Source organism: Lissotriton helveticus, chromosome 3_1 (genome assembly GCF_964261635.1).
Source record: "Lissotriton helveticus chromosome 3_1, aLisHel1.1, whole genome shotgun sequence".
Lineage (NCBI taxonomy): Eukaryota > Metazoa > Chordata > Amphibia > Caudata > Salamandridae > Lissotriton > Lissotriton helveticus.
The window spans coordinates 573,225,311-573,248,558 of record NC_136061.1 but is presented as its reverse complement, the minus strand read 5'-3'; the positions used below and the strand labels follow the sequence as shown (position 1 = coordinate 573,248,558).

General features: G+C 47.3%; 1 protein-coding gene across 9 annotated transcripts in view; it reads right to left on the bottom strand.

Annotated features, from left to right (window-relative positions):
* The window catches only part of ARMC8 (armadillo repeat containing 8), an 831,002-nt gene that overhangs the window by 749,634 nt on the left and 58,120 nt on the right, over positions 1 to 23,248 (bottom strand). For 6 of the 9 annotated variants that reach the window (XM_078680523.1, XM_078680522.1, XM_078680524.1 and 3 more), the window contains exon 2: positions 1,116 to 1,192. In XM_078680523.1, coding sequence (XP_078536649.1) covers positions 1,116 to 1,192 — 77 coding nt within the window. Of the gene's footprint in view, positions 1 to 1,093; positions 1,193 to 23,248 lie in introns of all 9 variants that reach the window. The other 3 variants (XM_078680526.1, XM_078680529.1, XM_078680530.1) reach the window with 1 other exon arrangement.

The window sequence follows — 23,248 nt, the reverse complement described above, 5'->3', positions numbered from 1 at the left end:
ATAAATAAATCTGGCATTGGGTTATATTTCAAGGAAATAACCAGTTGACCACATGCTGCAAAAGGTGATGGACAATGCTAATCTGATTTCTAGAATGTATAAGATACTTCTCAAAGCAATAGCTGTACATGAAGTTATCAGGATGGTTTGGAAGTGTTAGGGCTGTCGCTTTCTAAAGACCACTGTCAGCTGATCCTGAGAAGCATTCGTAAAGACGTAGCATATACTTGAGGTCTAGAATCGGCAAGTAAGACCTTGCTCCAGTAGTAATGGACCGCTCAGCACACATATTTAGTAGATACAAATAAAACAATGCTATGCTGGAGAAAGTCTGCAGAGACAGGAACACTAACTGATATTAAATGGGATTGTCACATACATGAAATTGCGGACATCATAATGCACTGGATACCAAACTTTCCTAAGACACCTGGACAGAAGATGGCAACATTAGTAAAAAATATTTGTGTTAACTGCAAGGCAAATTCTCTTGGATAGATCGGGAAGCCACAGATAACCCTTATCCAAGATTGGCTTCAGAGGTCTTTTATATGCTAGAGGTGGGAACAATTACACATGATGTGAGGGGGCAGGGGGACACGGAGAGACTGTTTTCAGCCCTGTGATTCTTGTTCCTAGTGTACTTTTAAGCAGATTGTAGGGAGATTAATATGCCCAATGGTGCTATCTCTGAACTTGGGACACATCCAATATGCATAGATTCTGCAATTGTTTGAACTTTGCCATCATGGGTGTGCTTAGCTGAGAAGAAAAGGAACTAGTTATTAAAGTCCAGAGGAGAGTAGGGCAGCAATACTATATGGTTTCTTCTTTATATCATGTTGTCCTTTTTTAGAAAAAAGCAATAAAACAAACTGAAACCTAAAACAGAGGTGATGTGAGAGAACAATGTGAAATGAGGTCAAGTTGGGGGAAGCAGTTAGCATATTTTAGTCAGTGTAAAAAAATACTCTTCAGAAAGATGTGGCTTACAAGTGGAAAAAAGTCCTTGCAAGAAAAATCTTAAATTACAAACTGCCAAAGACAAATGTTAATAAAACAAAAGTTCTTGCTGTTATAACCTTTTCTTCACCTTTTGAAATTGCAGTACTCACATGACACCCTGCAGAACCTTCTGTGGATCCGGATCAAATAGTCTGTCCACATAATGGCGACTACTCGCTGTCACTTCCTGAAAAAGAAAATAAAAAAAATCTGAAAAAGTAACAAAATATAAACGGGAATTAAAGTTTTTATTAACAATAAATGAAGTCCTACTCTACTAAATAGACATGATATCCCATATTCTTGACTTTCACAGGTTCTAATTTTCTGTGAATGGTTTCAACCAAAATTATTAAACACCACTAGCTTTGCATTTGGTAAAGGAATATTTTGTTTTAAAATATCCAAAAGCTACATTAATTTGTCATCAATAGATCCACTGCCACTTTATTTTGTTTTCAGATTTTCATCACATTTTAACACATATTACAAACCAGTAATATCTCTTCTACAATACCTTCAAGGATCTCGGTCGACAAATGAATCCACTTTTTCACAACATTAAGCATGCCCTCTCTTTTTACTCAACAGTCCATCTTCCCTTCATTAAATTCACATTCTAAGCCTATATTAGACACAATAGCTCTGTTACCAATAACTGCAGGCAAGACCCAATAACCAAATCGGGTCAGAAGCATGGCATGGTGCAGAAAGAATCATGAATAGTCCCCATTCATCTTCCCTGAGCCGCCACCCAAACTCAAACTTCCATTGCTTTTTAAACACCAGGTTTTGTATTTTATTTCTTAGTCTGATACTACTATTTCATAGCTAGAAGTTCTTCCACAAAATCCTGTTTCATATTACCCCATATTCTCCAAAGTACTGAAAAATCCCCACAGGTACTTCCCAAGCATCAACCTTATACTTCTCATAGGACATCAGTACCTGAGGGGGTCATGTAATTGGTCCATGCCCTCTAGCCATTCGTGCAGCCACTTCTATAGCTTAGCGGTTTCAACTTATAAAAAACTGAAGAGCAGGGACAACACTAACAGGAGCAGCAAACACAACGTAGAAATACTTTTATTAGAAATAATGGTCATCCACAGCTCCCACACCAATTATAATGTCAGTTGCTTTTTCACTTTTCCAGGTCTTGGTCTCCGATGAGACCAAAGCAAGCTTCTAACATTAAAGGGAGCCACCCAGCAATCCTACAAGTATGGTTACAGTGTTTTTTACATGGTGCTAGGAAACATTTGTTTCCTCATTAAGTCACCTACACATAACACCCGATTAAATATATTGCAGGGTGTAGTGCCTTAGTAATGACCCTTACTTCTACCAATATCTATGTACATATTGGCATAACAATATGATGCTTATCACAGACGTATATACACAGATTGTGCACAATAACAATATCCACTAAAGGTTGCTCCTCGGAGTACCAGCTAAAAATGTTATGATGAGTGGTTGCCATGCCACCTTGCCCAGTAACCGGTCACTAAGTGACCAAGCCCAGTAACAGGTTACCAAGTGCTGCCCCACTTACCACACAACCAAGGTATCCAGTGACAAAGACTAAATAACTATATCGCTCCATATTTTCTAAACTTATATCCAAATATAAAATACTCTGTTGTGTGTGTGTGTGTGTGTGTGTGTGTGTTGATTTGGGGGACCTGAAATTGGATCAGCTCTTCGAATTTCCTGTGTTATCTAGCATGTCTGTTATACTCTAAATATGCCGTGGACATGGTTAGCCCACAGGGAGGGTCTTGAGATATCAGTCAGTTCTCCCTTTTTCTGCACAAACCTGCTATCTTCATTCATCTCGGGGCAGGGGAAATGTAACAGGGTGCGTTTCCCAAACTAGGTTAGTGTGGGGGGGGGGGGGAGGGGAACACGTCCATGGTCCCGTAGAAGACCCCTCAGATTGTCCACAATAATTTTTACTGGGGCAGCCTACTAATGTCCTTTGAAGTCCAGCAATGAGTAACCCAACACTTCCTGGGGCTGACTCAAAATATTCCTTGCATTCTCTTTACTTTTTGTTATTTCAGACAAATCTATTGACTATCCCATCAAACTCTCTAAAATAAGGTTCACGGATCATATTAGCCACGTTAATAATTAGAAAGGGCAATTTAATGAAAGGTATCGTTATAAACATATTATTGACTGAGTAACTATCAGTCCTACTGCACCAGCGCAGTTCCAAGGACAGGCCAGATAATATACTTTGTTAAATTTAAAATGTTTACTCAATACCGTGTTGCCATCCCAAGAACGAATCTGTTCATACTCCACAAACAAAAGAATGAGTCAAGTTCTGCATCTTGTGCGCCCACAAATGAAGCCTACTTGTATGTTAAATTTGACCGCACTAATCGTTTAGTGTGTGTATGTGGAAGGCATAGAGACTAGGAAGCTAATATTTGGAGCTGTGATAATAGGTAACAGAGTGTGTGAGCTCGCTATATTACTTCATAAACAGGTTGGCAACAGTCACGCTAACAAAAATGTAGATAAGAGAAAAACTTCCATTCTGTTGTTTAGGACGCTATGTGCACTAAGTAACATTGCAAGTTCATCTGGCCGAAATCAGAGCTAATAAGAAAGGAAGAATGTTTTGATATAATTCCCTGCCACACAACTATACAGATGCTATGTTTGCAGGTACTACTTAACTCGAATGACTCCCTGAATGGCTTACTAATTTACCGACCACCTAAAGCCCAGTCCCCCTTGCTGGATAAACTAAGTCCGTTCCTGGAAGCTAATATCAATCACATGAATTATACTATTCTAGGCGATTTTATTTACCATCTAGAGAATGCCCTACGCCTCAAGAACATTGAACTCCTTGATGTCATGTCTGGCTTGGCTATGGAGCAATTGGTCGAAGAGGGCACTCACGCCACAGGACATACTCTAGATGACATATTTGCCTCTAATCCTAAGATTAAAATACATGAGGTCCTACCAGTTTCATGGTCAGGTCATAGACCATGCCTTTATATTCACGATTAAGGCATCGTCCCAATCGACGGCAGGGACCAATTTACCCCTGACATATACCTATCAAGATTGGGCAAAAATTAATGTTGACTATTTTCAGACATCATTACTGGAAAATAAGCCAAACATGGTGGCTGATACCAATACAGCAGTGTATAACTTAACCACATGGATAACTAAGGCTGTAAACACAGCAGCACTTCTTAAAACTACCTTCTCGAGAAGGAAAAAGCCTTCCGAACCATGGTTCTCGGACACGTTGAGGAAACAAAAACAGCAATGCAGAAGAATAGAAAAACAATGGAGGTTAAACTACGATAAGGATCTGAAAAAGAAGTACGCTCAGTCATTGGCTACATATAAAAAACTAATTATTGAGGAAAAGAGCATCTATTATACAGGCAAAATTTCAGCAGCAAGACATTCTAGCAAAGAGCTTTTTTTGCCACCGTTAAAAAATTTGCCAAACTTCCGGCCAAAGCCAAAACAGACAAACAACCCAGATTTCTGCAATGTGTTGGGCCAGGCTTTTGCCGATAAGATGGAGACAGTTTATAAAACTTTCTCAAATGGAAATCCCCCGCCTAATGAACTCCCTTCCTTAAGGAGAGATTCTTATTTGACCCTACCCAGTTTCTCCTTCTCCCCCCCCCTAACCCCCCCCCCCCAAGGGAACAGATCATCCAAACTGCAAAGGAAACGAAATCTGGGGTCCCTTCAGATCCTTGCCCCCCTAAAATGTTTCATCTTTTCCCTGAGATTCTCAGGGAACAATTAAGCCAACTGTTCTCTGAGATTATACTCCATGGAGAGTTCCCTGAGGCATAGAAGATAGCATCTGTGCTACCCTTGTTAAAAACCCCTCACATGGACCCTGATGATTCCAACAATTATCAGCCAATCTCTAGAATTCCTTTTTTTTCCCCAAAGGTTTTGGAGAAGCTGCTCCACATCCAGCTTACTGCCTTTATCTCCTCAAATAATTTGTTAGGCCACTCGCAATACGGGTTTAGAGAGGGCCACGGAACAGAAACTGCCTTAATCACTACGAGTGAGGAACCAGGAAATCATTGGATGAAGGAGGGAAGACCGCCCTGATATTGTTCGATTTATCGGCAGCCTTCGATACCGTCAATCATAAAATATGAATTGCTAGATTGTCTGAACTGGGTATACAGGAATCTGCTACTACTCTACTGACATCTCTCATGGAGAGATCCTTCCGAGTTGAAATAGGGGGATCCAACTCCCAAACTTTTGATCTGCAAGGCGGAGTCCCGCAGGGCTCGTCCCTGAGCCCTACGCTTTTTAATGTCTACGTGGCCCCTTTGGCCACATTGATTAGACAGTTCGGGTTTTCTGTAATATCTTATGCAGATGATACGCAAGTGGTTGTATCAATAACTAACAATGAGGATGAGACTGCTGACCGATTTTAATAACTGTATGTCCCATGTCAACATCTGGATGCAATCCAATTGTCTAAAACTCAATGGTGGCAAGACCGAAGTACTGTTGTTGGGAGCCAATCCTCCGGTTTGGTCTCCGAAATGGTGGCTAACAGAGTTGGGCGAGTGCACAACACCAGTCTTAAAGGCATAAAATTTAGGGGTGACCTTTGACTGTCGGCTGACTTTTGACAGCCGGATCAACTGTTTTACCGCCAGTTTCTGGGGCATATTAAAAATAATCAGGAAGATACGCTACTTTTTTCCCCCTGAGGCTCTAAAAACATTGGTGACTGCCCTCGCCATCTCTAGGCTAGAATATGGCAATGCCCTTTATGTAAGAATTCTAACACAACATCTGCAAAAACTCCAATGTCTGCAGAACGCAGCAGCAAGACTGATTTTAGACATTCTCAAACATGAATCAGTATCCCAACAACTAGGAGTTCTGCACTGGTTGCCGGTAAGTAAAAGAATAATCTTTAAGTCACTGAGTATCACGTTTAAGGCGCTCCAAGGAAGGGGCCCTTCTTACGTGACGTCATGCATAAAATACTTTGTGCCGTTCAGGAACCTGAGATCTGCACAGTTAAAACTGCTGCAAGTCCCCAGGTTTAAGCAGTCAGGAGCTTCTTGCTAAGATCTGCAAAATCGTGGAATCTTCTTCCACTAACAATTAAAAACAGCCCGAATCTCAAATCATTTAGGAAATCTATAAAAACATGGTTATTTCTAGCAGATCTCTAAAATATACTTCTGCACACCCTTCTCATGCATGCTCCTCTGAAGCTCGGCGCCTAGACGCCTCCCGGCATTCGCTGCGCTTTATTAATCTAAAAATCAAATCAATCAAATCAAATCAAGTAACTGGACACACAACTTCCCCCTCCTATATGCATAGAGAGTCACTGATGAAGAGGATATAAGGAGGGGCAGACAAAGACTAGTTGCTTGAGGGGAATGCCAGAGACCTGATATCAGACTACAAAGCTTCTCCGAGTATGTAGGGATAATGCATGGCTTGGCATAGAAAGAAATGGAGCCAGCAATTTTGCCAAAACTATTATAGCAAGGCTGACAATAATAGAGGTATAAAGTAGGGGCGTGGATTAATATGCCTAATGCCCACTCCATATTGATTGGAGTCCTGGACAAAAGGTTTTCATATTTATTTTGTCCAGAGGACAGCAAGACTAGGCCCAAACCCATGCAGCATAAACTATTAGGTTGACAGTTTAAAGAAATACAGTATTGTTGTGGGAAGAGGAATTTTTGTCACTAAGACGAGATTTCTATCCATAAGTAAAATTTGTTCAGAATTGTGTATGTATGGTAAATAAATGCAAAGAGTTTATTAGAATGCTCACTCTAGTGAAATGATGTAACTTCTAAGCTTCGTTTACATTACAGGCTGAGGTTTCAATATCGAAACAAGTACACATTTGCCAAATATAACAAGTTCAGGCTAATTATAATGGTTACAGAACGCTCCCCGATTTTACATAGATAAATAAAGCATGAAAGCGGGGGCGGAGCTAGCCGGCGTCGATGCCAGACGTGTGAGCGTGGAGCTCCGCGCCATCGCCCGCAATATCCAATAAATTATCCTCTTCATCAACGGACCCCAACACCGAAAAGAGTGTGTAGCAGCTGCGCTGACCCGGCAGCTGCACTCGGCGGGCTGTCCGTCGAAAATCGACCGACATTTGGAGAAGCCGCGAGGTTTGCGCGCCCCCGCCTTACAGGGCCCAGGGGCAGCGGACTCGCCTGGGCGCTCGGCCGGTGTGCGTGCGCCGGCGTGCGGCCAGGATTGCAGCGAGACCACGGAGATCTGCGGGCCCCTCGTTCAGGTGGTCCTCCGGTGGGACGGCAGTGCCGGGCAACATCGGCAAGCGACGGACGGACACTGGACAGCGTGTGGGCTTCCCTGCGGAGCCCCGGCGGTGGTGTGTCTCTGGGTACCTGGCGACTGGGAAACCGACGGAGGCCCGCTGCGTGAGTAACAGACATCCCAGCTCGGGTCTGAACACTACCGCTAAGCCCCCCCGCCTCACTGCATCGGGGCTGGGGTGCATAACTGGGTCCCCCACTGTCCTCGACACATGTGTATTGGTAATACCCCCGATTTAAAGCAAACTGTCTGAGGTGGCCCGGTAGAAGTTCGCTATCTTTCCCAGTGGGAGGTCAATACTGCTAAGCTGCTGTGCGACGTGGGATCCGGCCTCTGGACCCTGGGGGTGCCCGCCACCTGTGCGCCCGAAAGGGGGCCTAGGAGACAACGCGTCCTTCTGGACTGGCGACCACGTGTCTGAGCGAGCAAAGACTGAGTGGCTTGGTGCACTAGTTGTTGGAGTCCTGACTGTATCTGGGGCGGAGCAGCGATTTCAGTGGCCACTGTCGCATTGCTTGGTGGATTGTGACGCGAACTCTGTGATATCCTCGCCTCGTACAGTGACTCCTAAGCGTTAATAACCCTCACGTGGCTTCGAGCAGAGCGGCACTTGGACCTGCGGGATTACACGTCCATTGTAGTGCGGCCTACTAGCCACTTCGTTGGCGCAGACCCGACGACCCAACTGGCCTGCAGACAGGGACGCGACTACGGCAGCAGCTGGACTATATCACACGGAGGGCGTGGGCACTCGCTGCTCCAATTTCCCGGTAGCGGAGGGACAAAGCATCTTGCGGGGGCGCAACGTTATTAGTGAAGGGTCGCCAGTCGCTGAGGGTTTTTCCGCTGTGGGAGACAGGACATTGACCGCTACCTGTGTCGCGATATGGGTAAAAACGACAGGACCCAGCCCAAACTGGCATTTGAACAGCGTAAAACAAAGCCTCCGGAGGAGTTGGCGCCTAACCCCGCCCAACAGAGCTCCAGCTCTGAGAACACTATGTACTCCGATATTAAAGACATGCTAGTGTCAATGGAAAAGGGTTTACAAGAAAGTATGGCTTCCATCGGGACAAAAATCGACGCACTCACCTACCGTATGGACCGCATGTCGGAGCGAGTCGACAAGCATTCGGAGAGACTAGACATGTCGGAACGCCGGATAACAGAGGTCGAGGAGGCACAGACTGAATGGGACAAGGACCGCAAACAGTTCTCCAGGCTGCTACAGGTCATCCAAGACAAGTCCGAGGACTTGGAGGCCCGCTCAAGAAGATCGAACATCCGCATCACGGGGATTTCGGAGACAACCCAGACCGACAAAATGGAACTGTTTGTGGAGAAACTTCTGGTCACCCTGCTGGGCGACGACGTTTTCTCTCCAATGTTCATAGTGGAGAGGGCACATCGCACTCTGGGCCCGCGCCCGCGCACGGGTGCAGCACCTCGGCCGATAATAGCGAAACTACTGAACTACAGGGATCGCGACACGGCGTTAAGGGTGGCCAGAGACAAGGGGAAGCTGCAGTACGAGGGTATGGAAGTCTCCCTATATCCAGACTTCACGGCGAGGGTCCAGGAGGAGAGGCGACACTTCGCACCATATAAGAAACAACTACGGGACCTTGGTCTGGACTACGCGATGCTGTACCCGGCGAAATTAAGGGTCAACCGGCAGGGGCATTCCCATTTTTTCACAGACCCTAAGACTCTCCAGAAGTCGCTGAAGGAGTGGACCAAGGAACAACGGAAGAGCCCTCGTGGACAGGCTGACGACCAAGCAGACAATAGCCGCCTCGACGAACAGGAATAATCCCCTATGGAACATACGCTTGATCAACTGCCTGGGGATCACAAGCAATGAGAAATGAGGCGCTGGACAGTGGCCACTTTCCGCGCCTACACACAACGAACACTGGCGGAGACGAGGAGAGACCGGCTATCTGTATCTTGTCGACGAGTGGCGGCTGGGTGAGATCGTTTCATTTTGCTTACACTGTCGCGACAAACATGTGAACTGTTATGATATTGCAAGGACTGCTGTTTTAAGTTGGTATGGGTGTCTTGCCCACCCCTAGAGCTGCCAGTACACAGACCTGGGTGGCGGGGGGAAGATGAGCGTTACTAGGGGGGCGCCTTGCAGTGTGCTGCGAGGCACCCCGTACTGGGTGTCTGTTGATAGACATAGACTGGCTAGATAGACTAGACTGGGTGATGGCGCTGCGGGCCAGAGTGTCTCGGTAGACCGCTGACACACAATTGTGTGACTCACATGGTGACCTCCGCCCTAGCGCCTTTGGCTCAGCACTCCCCTGAGAGTCCCTCCCTAGGGAGTACTCAGGGAATGGTTTCAAGTTTAATGTTGTGGTTCGGGGAGGGACTCTGTCAGGCCAGGTTGGGGGTGGTCTGCAGTGGGTGGGGGGTTGGTTGGGGGGAGCGTTATGTTTGTCGGGCTCTTATGGCACTGTATCTTGAATTGCGCATAGTCTTGTCTGGTATGCTAGTCAAGGAATGTATACACTGGATATACCATTGCAGAGACTGTCTTGCGCTCTGGGGACACCAGCACACACGAGCACTGAATCTTTACCTTTGGTATGGCAGGATTGGGTGAATCAACTGTAGATTGTGACCAGACCATGCTGAGGGCCTTAACCTGGAATGTAAGAGGGCTCAACGACCACCGCAAACTCAGGAAAGTGCTGCACTACCTCCATAGGCACCACATTGATCTAGCCCTCATACAAGAAACGCACCTCCCTCAGCAGAGTAAGATGCATTCCGTTAGAGGTATGAGGGGTAATAGCTTTGCTGCGGGATTCACTACAAACTCCAGAGGGGTGGTTACATGGGTAAATCCGCGCTCTTGCATAAAGCAGACATTTTTAGCAGCTGACCCTGATGGTCGCTATTTGATAACAAGATGTGTGGGGAAGGGACACGATTTTATAGTGGTAAATGTGTATGGACCCAATTACGACCACCCTGTCTTCTATTCGAATCTGGCCAGGCATTGCAGACCTTATGCTTCCTCTCATATGCTTTGGGGAGGGGATTTCAATTTCGTATTCGACCCTGCTTTGGACAGATCCAGAGGGCCATCCCGTCGGCCAGCAGCCGCGGCCCTCCTAATGCAGGCAGAGCTTATTAAATTAGACATTGCTGATGTCTAGCGCTATAAACACCCCACTCAGGGAGGTTTCACACACTAATCAGCCTTCCACAATATTCACACAAGAATTGATTACTTTCTGGCTTCCCACTCTGTACTCCCTTGGGTCCGGGGATGTGTTGTGCTCCCGCGGACCCTATCGGACCATTCCCCACTGCTGCTGACTCTGGCTACTCCTACAAGGAGGATTCCCCCATACACATGGCGATTTCCCCCCTACTCCTTGTTGGACGAAGCGTTCAGAGGGGAGCTGGCGAATGACATCGACACTTTCTTTGAGACCAACCTGGGGTCAGTGGAAAGTTTCCTGACGCTGTGGGACACCTTCAAAGTCTACATCAGAGGGATGGCTATGGCCAAACACTCCAGTGTTCTAAAGGCTATTAGACAACGGTTGAAACACCTTGAAACACAACTACAGGAGGTGGAGGCTAGGCAGCGCACTGACCCGGACCCTGATGTAGCGGAACAGCTTAAAACGCTACTGGCAGACTATAATGAAGAGGCGGATAGGGAGGTGAAGCACATGGGCAAGTATGCCACAGCGCGGACGTATCGGGAGGGAGACAGACCTGGCTCGGTGCTAGCCAGAATACTGAGGCAGGACCGACAGCCACTGGTGATAGATGAACTGACTACGACCGCAGGTGCGGTACTCACGGACGAGACTGAGATTATTAACGAACTGAGAGATTATTATGCCGATCTCTATAAGTCAAAAGCTTCTCATATGGAGGAGGAGATCGAGGACTACCTTAGTTACATTAAAATGCCATTCCTAACAAATGCACAGAGGGAATTTTTGGCCACGCCTATACAGGAGGACGAAATTAGAGATGCTCTGGGGGGGATGCGTGCCGGGAGTGCTCCTGGGGCGGACGGCCTTACAGTGGGCTTTTATAAGGCGTACATAGACAAACTGATGCCACACTTGATAGCCCTCTTCGACGACATCTGCGGGGAGGGAGGTGTGTCCCCTGCCATGTGTGAGGCACTGCTGGTTACCATTCTGAAACCAGGAAAGCCCCCCGATCTGTGCGGATCCTATAGGCCACTTTCGTTATTGAACGTAGATGCCAAACTATACGCTAAGATATTAGCCACACGACTGGCCCTACTGGTCCCGAACCTGGTTGCTCCGGAGCAAGCCGGGTTTGTCCCAGACCGGAACCTAACATATAACATTCGAACAGTGCTGGGAACAATGCAGCACGTCCGGCAAGAAAATAAGGCGCTGGCAGTTTTTCTTGATATGGAAAAGGCATTCGACTCTGTCGAATGGCCCTTCATGGTGAGAGTACTGAGGAAATTAGGGCTAGGAAAGCCATTCCTGCAGATGATAGGAGCGCTATACCACAAATCAACTGCTAGACTGCGGATAGGGAACGTAGTCACATACTCCTTCGGAATCAGTAGAGGTACGCGACAGGGGTGCCCCCTCTCCCCGCTCTTATACGCATTAGTGGCTGAACCCTTGGCGTGCGCTATTAGGGAATATCACGCTGCGGAAGGTATTAATTTCCCCGACATACAAAATTGGTATCTCCACGTATGCAGACGATACGCTCCTATATATCCGCGACCCAGAATCCAACCTTAAGTCAGTGATCAGAGAGGTAGTACGGTTTGGGGCCCTCTCGGGCCTTAAGGTCAACTGGGCCAAGTCAGTTGCGTTCCCCCTAACCCCAGTCACTAAGCCGTTCGAGATGGAATACCCCCTGCAGTGGTCCACTGACTCTGTACGCTACTTGGGGATTCGGCTACACACTGATCCCGAAATTCTGATCCGGGAGAACTATGGGACCGCTTTCTCCAAGCTAGCCGATGACGTCGAAAAATGGTGTAAACTCCCCTTGTCACTAATGGGCAGGATAGCCATCATGAAAATGGTAGTTTTACCGCGATTCCTATTTCTGTTTAATAACTTGCCTGTGGTCCTCTCGAAGGCTTTCTTCAAGCAACTGACACAAGTCCTTATACAACTGGCTTGGGGGGGTGGGCAACCTCGAATCCAATGGAGGATATTGACTCTATCGTATGAAATGGGGGGCCTCGGTGCCCCAGATATGGAAAGATATTACCGGGTTGCTCAGGCCACTCACCTGCATTCGTGGATACATGGGCGCTCACACATTCCGCACATAGTGCTGGAACGCTTATTTGCGAAACCCACACCATTACCGGCCACGGTCTGCGTACCGGTAGACCGTAGGATTGGACAGCTAGACTCCATTAAAGCCACAACCCATGCTTGGAACGAGCTAGCGAAGGCGCAGGGCTGTGACCTGATATATTCACCACACATGCCAATCGAGTGGGCAGTGTGGATCCCTCTGCTACTTGAGAGAGGTGTCACGAGAGCGTTAACTGAAATGGGGATCTCAAAATTAGAAGACTTATTCATTAATGCAGTGGTGAAAACGTGGGAACAGTTACCCCCCTCGCGGGCAGATGCGTCACTACTAACACGCTTTCAATATCACAGGCTCCGGAGTGCACTGCAGGTAATCTTGGGCCCGGATCTAGCAGAGCCACCTGAGCTGCCTGAACTCACTTACGTGATTAGGACAGCGTCTCCGCGTAAACTGGTAACGAATCTAAATAAATTGGGAGCCCGACACAAACAACCCCCACTCTCCAAGGCCAGAGCAGAGTGGCAGCATGACCTACAGGTGCAGATAGACGATGAAATGTGGAAATATTGTTGTGTCAGCACAAAAAAGATCTCGCTGAATGGGAGGAACAGACTATTGCATTTCAAATATTTGCACCGAGTCTGTTACACACCGGAGAGGCTACACAGGTATGGGCTGCGACAGTCTCCGGAATGCGAATGCTGCCACGCACAAATAGCGGACTTCATGCACATGGCGTGGGACTGCCCTGGAATCCATAAATTCTGGGGAGAGGTGTTCTTGGAATTAAGCCAGATACTGAATGCAGAGATAGCAATCTCCCCGGTGCTAGCGCTATTGGGATATTCGAAACCACTACCGGTGGCATTGCGGCGTCTGGTAGATATGGCTTTACTTGTGGCCAGGCGCGTAGTCGCCACTTGCTGGATGAGGGGACCGTTACCTACCAAGCGGAAATGGACCAGAGACATGTTATACTGCTGTACCCAATCCGAAGTGTACAGTGAACTGCTTCCCCCTAAGAGCCGCCCCAAGAACTTCTGGAGCTTATATAGGATGCATGCAGAGACCTGCGAGGGTGGGGAAGACATAGAACAGGACGGGGACACGGCTGAGCTAGAGACGACAGAGTACCAGGTAGTGGGACCAGACCAGTAGCTCAGGGAGGACCTGGGATAGGCGCTCCGAAGAGAACTACTAGACCAGAGTAGAGAAGTCTAGAAGGGAGGGTAGGACGGCATAGTGTTTGTGTGAGAATGTGCTGGAGGGGTATGTTGGAAGGAGGGGCGGGATTAGTTAGCAATCCAGGGTTTCTATTCTGTGACGCAGTTCAGACAGGCAATTTACTGACAACAGTGGGTGGGGGGTTTGTTGGGGACGGCTGTAGTTGTTTCTTGGCATAAGAAGGGTGGGTAGGTCTGCAGCTAGCCGGGGTTCAGCTGTACAATTAAAAGGTAACACATTGCGGGGTGCGGCCTGATGTTGCAGAATAGATAGTGCAGCATTGCCAGCCACAGAACCATTGGACGTTTACTCACTGTGACATACTAGTACGCTGCCGGGCCTCCGGGATGTCGGCGAATAAGCTGTGTACATTCATGCTAGTATGTTTGGAGTTTTTCACTCAATATCAGTGGCCGACCCTTCTGGATTGTGAGATGCCTACCCTGTATCGTGTTTGACAACGAATAAAAGTTTTTGAAATAAAAAATAAATAAAAAATAAATAAATAAAGCATGAAAGCAACATTTTTGATTGTTTGCTTTCAAAGTAAAAATGCAACTTGAGGAAAACACTTTTGCTAAACTATTGTGCAACTTTTAATACAATTTATCTGAGGCATCCTTTAATTAAAACAATCTATCAATCAATGAGCATTTTGTAAAGCACAACTCTGTCACCCTTAGGTGTCTGGCAGGTTAGTGAAAGTTCAGTCGATGGTTGAGGTAGGCAGCTCCTAGGTCGTGGAGGGCTTTGTACGCGTCCTTGAGGATCTTGAACTGGCATCCTTTCTGGATGGGGAACCAGTGGAGGTCTCTCTTAGGTGATGTGGGTTAATTTGGGGAGGTCCAAGATGAGTCTGGCCACGGCGTTCTGTATGGTCTGGAGTTTTCTCAGGAGCTAGATGGAGATGGCGGCGTAGTGTGTGTTGCCGTAGTCGAGGCAATTGGTGACGGGGGGCATTTGAAGATTCTGTGGAGCATGACAAATTTGTGGAAGCAGAAGGAGGCAACTACGTTAACTTGTAGTTTCATGGGGGAGGAGCTTGCCCAGCTCTAAAATGGCTGTATAATAACTTGGCTCTGATAACCAGGCCTATAATCTGGCAGCATCCTGCAGAAACACTATTCATTCATAATTCTAACCTGCTACCTCCTTCGAGGACGATTTGCCCATACACAATTGTAAAAGCAGACTGCAAGAGGGGAAGAAGCGTGCAAGTTTCAACTGTCTTGCAGGGCCCCTCGGCTGGGGGTGTACTGGCACGGCTTAGACACACGTGGGAGTAGCCGACCTTTCAGCGGCCACGTGCATCTACGCCATGATTCAGAGGCTTCGCGGTGTAGTTGGGTGCCATGGCTGACCCTCCCCCCGGCCGGTAAGTGTGCCTGCAGGTGTTAGATGCAGGGGGTTGGGCCTGGGCCCCGTCCAAGGAACGTTCTACAGGCCAGCGGCAGGTGGGGGCACGGGTGGCCATGCCTTTGACTCTCTGTGAGAGCGGACTTGGCCCTGCGGCAACAGCGATGAGGTACTGCTGTGCAAGATACACCATGTCCAATAAATACCAGTCAGACTCCGGAGATGCACAAGGTGACCCTTACAGATGGGCCCCAACGAACAAGTGATGTGGTGCAATTCTGAGGACATCGAGTATGGGGCATCCTCCCCTCCCTCTTGATGTCCCATGGAGAGGGAACGCGGAACAGGGTAAAAAATTAACTTACAGCATTACTGGGCTAAGTAGATGCCGCGACCGAAGTTGTGAGGCCTGTGTATGTCGCGGTGGCCCACAGCGGTGGCAGGGAGTCCCGCAGCCCCCTTTGGACACTGCACTTAAGGGATGTGCTATGATCCTCAGACTGCTAACTGGTGCGGCCCTGACCTTCATCATCCTGACCAGTGAACGCCTGATTAAAGCCACTAATGGTACTGTGAGCTGGGGGCCCAGGATCTCGCAAAAGTCACTGAGCCGCGAATCCCCCTCTAGTTTGAGCTGCATATTCAGCAAAACTGAGTGTCATCTGCGTTGGAGAATATGTGGAGTCCGTGAGATCTGACGATGTCTGCGAGAGGGGTCATGTAGATGTTCAACAGGGTGGGGCTGAGAGATTATCCTTGTGGTATGCCGCATATGATGTTTTTGTGAAGGGATGCAGTCAGATGCTCTGTGTGAGTCCAGTAAGGATGGAGGTGATCCACTTGAGGGCGTCTTGGTGTATGCCTATGTTGTGGAGTCTGTTGATGAGGATATTGTGGGAGACTGTGTCAAACACCTTGGCGAGGTCGAGGAGGATCAGGGCCACCGTTTCTCCTCGTCAAGAAGTGTTCTGATGTCGTCCGTGGTAGCAATCAACGCGGCCTCAGTGCTGTGGTTGGCATGAAATCCTGATTGAGGTGCGTCCAGTAGGTGGTTTTGTTCCAAGAATTCGGTGAGATGCTGGTTGATGGCTTTCTTGAGAACTTTGGCTGGGTAGGGGAGCAGAAAGAGCAGACGATAATTTTTGAGATCGCTGGAGTCAGTGGAGGCTTTCTTTAGGAGGAGTCTGACGTATGTGAGTTTCCATCTGTCCAGGAAGGTTGCTTTAGAAACGGAGAGGTTGAGAATGCTGGCGAGTTGCATGCTGATTCGGTTTGTTACGAGATTGTAGTAGGGTTGGGGGGTTAGGGGGGTCACAGGTCAGCAGGTGCCCCGGAGTGGGTGGCAGACATGATGTCTACGGTGGCCAGGGCGGTGACAAGGTGGTGATGGCTTTGGCTGGTGTTTGCTGGTTGGTTGAGCTTGTTGGGGTTGATGGTGGCAATTTGGATGTTGAATTGTTGTAGATATTGGTGATCTTGCTGTGGATGTAGTCTGAGAGGATGTCGTGTTTGATGCCTGCATATATTCTTTCGTTTTAAAAAACTGGTATTCAATATTCATTGTAAAACCATTATGGTAGTAAAAGATTTTCAGGAATTCACAGGATTTTACAGAACTAGGCCTGTAAACTGTACTCCTAGCATACGTTTGTGAATTCCATTTTCACATTAGCAATATCATATGTATATTTGCTCGAGCAAAATTCTAATGAGTAATTGTAAAATCACTTGGTAATTTTCCTTTATGGAAATAAATATTTTTCCCCATGGAGAAACTCCTTCGCATACACTGCCACATTTTTACCACTCTGCCTTTGTCAGGAGTACATTTTAATCTTTTCTAATGTGGTTAGATTTTGGAGAGGAGCTGCTAAATATCCATTAAACATGCAAGTTAATGGCTGTGCATAATTAAAGAGGTCATTGCATGCCTCTTAAGTCCCGGCATGTATATTTGAAGAATGGTGGAAAATGGCAGCCTTGCTTGAATCCAAATCCTGATATGTTATGTTATATGTTATAAATGATTTTATAACGCGCTCTGTTACAAAACTAGTATCCTGGCGCGAAGGGAGAATTGGCAAGCAGAGTAGGACATCAAGGGAAGGAGTAGGGGCAATTATATGGACTTATTAAACAAGTAGGTTTTCAGTTCCTTTTTAAAAACAGTGATGGACTGAGCAGCCCTGAGACACAGAAGAAGCGCATTCCAGGCCCTGGCGGCCCTGACAGAGATGGACTGGCCACCCAATCTAGAGTACCTAAATCTAGGCACCACCATTTGAGATTGATTGGCCGATCGGAGGCAACGGTTCGGAGCATAGAGAGTAAACCATTTCCTCAGGTATACCGGCCCGAGCTGGTGGTTAGCTCGGAAGGAGAGGACCAGTGATTTAAACATAATCCGGTGGGCCACCGGAAGCCAGTGGAGGCTACGAAGATGGGAGCGAACGCTAACCCTCCCAGGCAGTGTGAACAGAAGGGGAACAGCCGCATTTTTGATCACCTGCAGTCGTTGGATCAAGTAAGCAGGTAGACCACTAAACAGGGCATTCGCATAGTCAAGCCTGGAGAGGATTAAGGCGCGCGACACAGTCTTCTTTGGCCTTTCTTGGAAGAAGTGGAAAAAACGTACGTAAGGTTTTGAGAGTGCCAAAGCATGTGCCGGTGAGTTTCCTGATATGGTCCTCAAATTTCAGATTGCTCCCAAACCAAACCCCCAGGTTCTTAGCTGGGCCCCCCATAGAGTTGGGGCAAGGAAGGTCAAGTGGCCATAGGAGAGCACCAAAATTTTCGGGAAAGGAACCAAAGAGAAGAACCTCAGACTTGTCTTCATTGCACTTGAGCTGGGCAAGTGCTAACCAGCGAAAGACAGATGAGAGGCAGAATCTAACTGCCGATGTATCCGAATTGTCCTTAGGCCAAGTGAACAAAAGTTGGGTATCATCGGCGTAGGACATTATTTTGGCCCCCAACTGTTCTGCCAGGTAAATCAGAGGCGTCAGGTAAACATTAAAAAGCAGGGGGCTAAGAGTAGACCCTTGTGGGACACCAGTGGTGAGGTTCCTAGGCATAGAAGCGTAAGGAGGCATCCAGACCTGTTGAGTCCTGTTGTCCAAAAATGATGTTACCCAGTCAAGTGCCAATCCGGAAATGCCTACTGCCACCAATCTGGTGAGAAGTAGGCTGTGGGGCACCGTATCAAAGGCGGCAGAGAGGTCTAGTAAAATCAGAACCGCTCTGCCACCTCCATCCAGGCACTCCCGAATTGCCTCAGACATCTCAACCAGGGCCGTTTCGGTGCTATAGGCGGCCCTGAACCCTGACTGGGCCGGATGCGACGCCCGAGATGACTCAATGAAATGGTCTAGCTGGCGGAAGGCAATTTTCTCACAAACTTTAGCCAGAGTTGGCAATAGTGAGATAGGCCGGAAGTTGGAAGGGACAGCCGGATCCAACCCGGTCTTTTTTAAGAGAGGAAGGAGTTTGGCTTGCTTCCAGCAAGACGGGACAGTGGCTGAAGAAAAAGAGGTTAACAATCTGAGTAACCTTACTGCACACAACCTCAGCCACCCCGCCAAGGGCCCTAGCAGGACAAGGGTCCGAAGGAGACCCTGATTTCAAAGCCTTCAGCACCGCCAGGATGTCAGACTCAGTAGGAAAAGAGAAGACATCAAACTTCTCATCTGGCTTGGGCATAAGGAGAGGTGGTAGAGCTGGTGAGGGCTTAAAGCTGTCACAGGTAACTAGTAATTCCTCTTGGATTTTAACAATTTTATTTACAAAGAAGGAAGAGAGCTCTTCGCACCACTGTTTGGATGAGGGCAGCGTAGGCTGCGATGCACATGGTGATAAAAAGCTCTGAACAATGGAGAAGATTTCCTTATTATTGTTATTTGCCTTTTCAATTCGTCCTGCGTAGTAGCTGCTCTTGGCAGCCCTAATCGCTGCATAATACTCTTTCTGTGCGGCTCGTAGGTCACTCTTAGCCGCAGGAGAATAGGCTTGTCTCCACACTCGTTCGAGTTTCTTGCAGCCAATCTTCAATTCCCGAAGGGTGTGGGAAAACCATGGTTTAGAGGGGGAAGACCGCATCCTACGAATACAGCCCTGGTTGATAGAGGCAGCTGATCCCTGTTCAACCCATGCATTAAAGACACTGACCGCCTCATCAATCTCCGAGGTCAATGTAGGACGGTTTTGGCATAAGGACTCGGCCAGGGACACTAAATTGATCCTCTGAGAATGCGCAAGTTGGGGAGTACCCCTCGTCCCCACCATTCTATCCAAGGACCAGGAGAACCTAATCAGCTTATGGTCCGTCCATGTCACACCCTTAGGGCCTGCCATCACAATTTCAAAGTTGGAACATACCAGATCCAAGAGGTGGCTACCCACATGAGTTGGGGCGTCGACCCATTGAGTGAGGTGGGACATAGTTAAGACTTCGCTTAGACGTTTATACTCAGTAGAGCCCAATACATCGACATGGATATTGAAGTCTCCTAGGAGCAAAAACTTTGAGAATCTCAGGGCTCGCGGTACAATAACCTCCTCTAAGGCCTCAATAAACGACCCAGCATTCCCCGGGGGCCGGTACACCAATGTGCCGCCAAGGGTAAAATGTGGGTTGAGTACAAGCGAGAAGTGGAGCAACTCTGCATCTCCCAATCCGACCAAGGGTTCACAGGAGAATGCCCACTTATCCCTGTAGATTACTGCGACTCCGCCCCCTCTACCGAGCGGGCGGTCCGCCCTCGTGATCTTAAAGCCACGCGGGATGGCTAGCTCCACCACCGGGGCACACGAGTCATTTAACCAGGTCTCGGTGATCAAATCAAGTTGGTCCTCCGCCAAGATTTCAAAAACATCGGCGGCATGCTTCACCATAGACCTGGCGTTAATTAGCCCTGCTCTAATCGATATAGGGTCAGCGCTAACTTGCTCAGGGCCACTAAGCGTGGGGCAGAAGTGAAAGTTACACGCCGAGCACAGGCGGGATAGACTGTCAGCCACACCCCAGGGGGCTTCTTTTCCACATCTGAGAGCATTAAAAGATAGAAGTTCATCCCGTGAGTACCTTAGACATGCAGGCCCTTGCTTTCGGAGTGGACAGACAGGGGGCCTAGCACAGGGCACGTCCGGGCACAGACGGGCCCTCCTTTGGCGCTCCTTCGGTGCGCGCGACCGCTGCGCGTCCGAAAAAGCATTGCTATTTGAAGCCCAAGCCCTGCTAGACCGCTGCCTACGGTCAGGCGGGGTACCGGGACTTCGGAGAAGATGGCGACCACACCTGCCCTCCACAACAATCGGCACAGAAGAGCCGCGGTGGAACGGGGCAGGGGGCGTCTGAGCAAATGAAGCTATGGGCACAATCAGAGATATAATGGAGAATGCTGCCACTATTTCTTACCCCATGGCACCAAACGGTATTCTTTGGCAGGATATGTATATTTCTGAAGCATCCCGTTTAATTGACAAGCAGGTACGATTTAAAGTTAATCACCCCTGATAAAGCTAGGTCGAGTTTAGACCAACACTAGACAGTAAGAATGTGCGCTATATATGGGATAAAGTACCCCCTGCCATATATTATAAGGATATTGCAAGTAACCAAGAAATGTTATGAACATTTAGAGGAACGAGGCAAAAGGCTGAGTCCCTTTATAACGTTCTGGAACTACAAGGTAACTTGCAATATCCCTTTGTATGGCAGGTAGTAGTTTATAACTCATCGTAATACACGGTCACACCATCACCTTTTCCACAAACCACTTAATTCCTTGGTGCAAAACTCCTTCATATGAAATAGCAGATCTGCAAACATTAAGAACAGATATTTGTTGCACGAAGATATCCGAATCAGTTGAAAACAAGTTGGCTTATAAAACAACCATTTGCAATGCAATAGGTCTCGCATTTACGAGAGTTTAGCTATTGGCATTATAAATAAATGATTTATGTGGCAGGACAAAGCTATTTGAGAAAATAGTGCTCGGAGGTTGTAATTAAAGCCTACCGAGTAACAGCACATGTAACAGGGGTGTCGCAATGGGAGATTACAAAATTGCACAAGACAGTACTAAGGCGGGACTACTAAGCCTATTAACCAATGAACAGCCATAGTTTACAGTGTACAATGGCCCAAGCCAATTAAAAATTAGGGCGGAGAGTGGTTGGAACTTCAAGTCCCTACCTGAATACAGCATGCCTCGCAGAGCATTAGCTGCCCAGGCTCGACCTAAAAATGAGTAGATAAGGACTTTAAATAGGCATATGTGCTTATTACAACTGAAGTAAAATGCATCTATGGCCTACTGGAGTATTGTTGCTTTTTGCGGACATCTAAGATTCAGTGCAGTCTGCTGAGGCCTCATGCTGTCACCATATACGTGCCTGCCTTATTCTGTGCACTGATAAAATATCGGGCACAAAATATTGTGAGGCCTGAATATCGAGAAACAAAATATTGTGAAGGTAAGTGTATATTGATAAGTATAGGTGTACTGAACTTAATTGTAGTTATATGTACCGTAACCATATATGTATCTTAAGTGTATGTACATTTGGGTTTAGGAATAGTAAATGTATACTTACCTATATGCATGTACCTGCCCGATTTTTTTGGTTCTTGACATTTAGTCAACGCTGGCCAGTGGTTATTAGCAGAATGCCCAACAGCTCCAATGCGAAATTTGTGTTGTCCACACCAGAAGGACTGACCCAGTTCTCAGTGATGCTATTTGGTTTGAAGAGATTGTTTGCAACATTCCTGAGGTTAATGAATCACTTCCTCACTGAGCTGTGTGATTTCTGTGTCCGCCACTTGGACGACACAGCTGTGTTCAATGCCAAGTATGCCATTAAGGCACCCAAGTGGGACAAAGTTGAGAGGTCTACCTTTGGCACTAGAATGATGGCAGCAAGGTACACCTTTGCAGACAAAGAATGAAATGAGCATTGATTGGGAGCCCCCCAAATCCTAATGACATATAGAGGCCTTCTTTTTTTTTGGCAGTTTTATATAGCGCGAACTAGACCCGAACTGAATCAGGTATCAGAGCGCTTTACATAGCACCAGTTACGTTACATGAGGACACGCATTCATTTTAGGCACGGGGAGATTAAGTGATTTGCCCAGAATCACAGGAGGTTTTTGGCGTCGTTACCGAGACTCGAACCCAGATCCCCAGGTCCGAGGTCGAGCGCCCTAGCCGTTAGGCCAACTCCTCTCCCCAAGCTTCAACAGGCATTACTGTAAGTTTGTTGAGTACTTTGGCAGCATAGTTGCACTGACTGTAATCCAAGAAGCTGTTCGAGATTCATTTCAACTCAAGAAGGTGTAGAAGCAATTCAGAAGATGGAACATACTCTGTGACACACCTTTTCTACAGCCAACTGATTTTATCCAACCACGTGCCATGAAAGATTGCACATCTGACCACAGGGCATGAGAGAATTCTCCCTATCAGAACAAAAGGGCACAGAACAGTCAATGATCCTCCTCAATTTACCATTACTACCCAGGAAATACGGCTGGACCAGCACTGAGAAAGACTACTGTGCCACTGCTTGCCCTTCAACAGGTTCAAACCTATGTGGCGGAACATCCACTGCGGTGCAAACTGAACACAAGCCACTTAAGTAGCTTATGGTCATGAAGTGCGAAATACCAAAACTCTTACCATGGCCTATCTCCCTCCAGAGTTGGGTTACCATTAGTCACAAAGCAGTAGCGCCTTATGAAAATGCAGAAGGACTTTGTAGTAAGTTCAGCCGATTTGAAAATGGACACTTACCTTATGGACATTGGCTGGCTGCTCTAGTCTACTCTTGGGTGAGCAAGCTATGAGGAGTCCCTAAACCACACCTATAGTTATTTAGGTTATTCCTCTTTCATCCATCCATTTTCAAACCTTAGCCTGACAGCTTTGAGACGGACGACCAGGTGTGAGCTACTAATGTCATTCACTGTAGCTTATGCTACTTG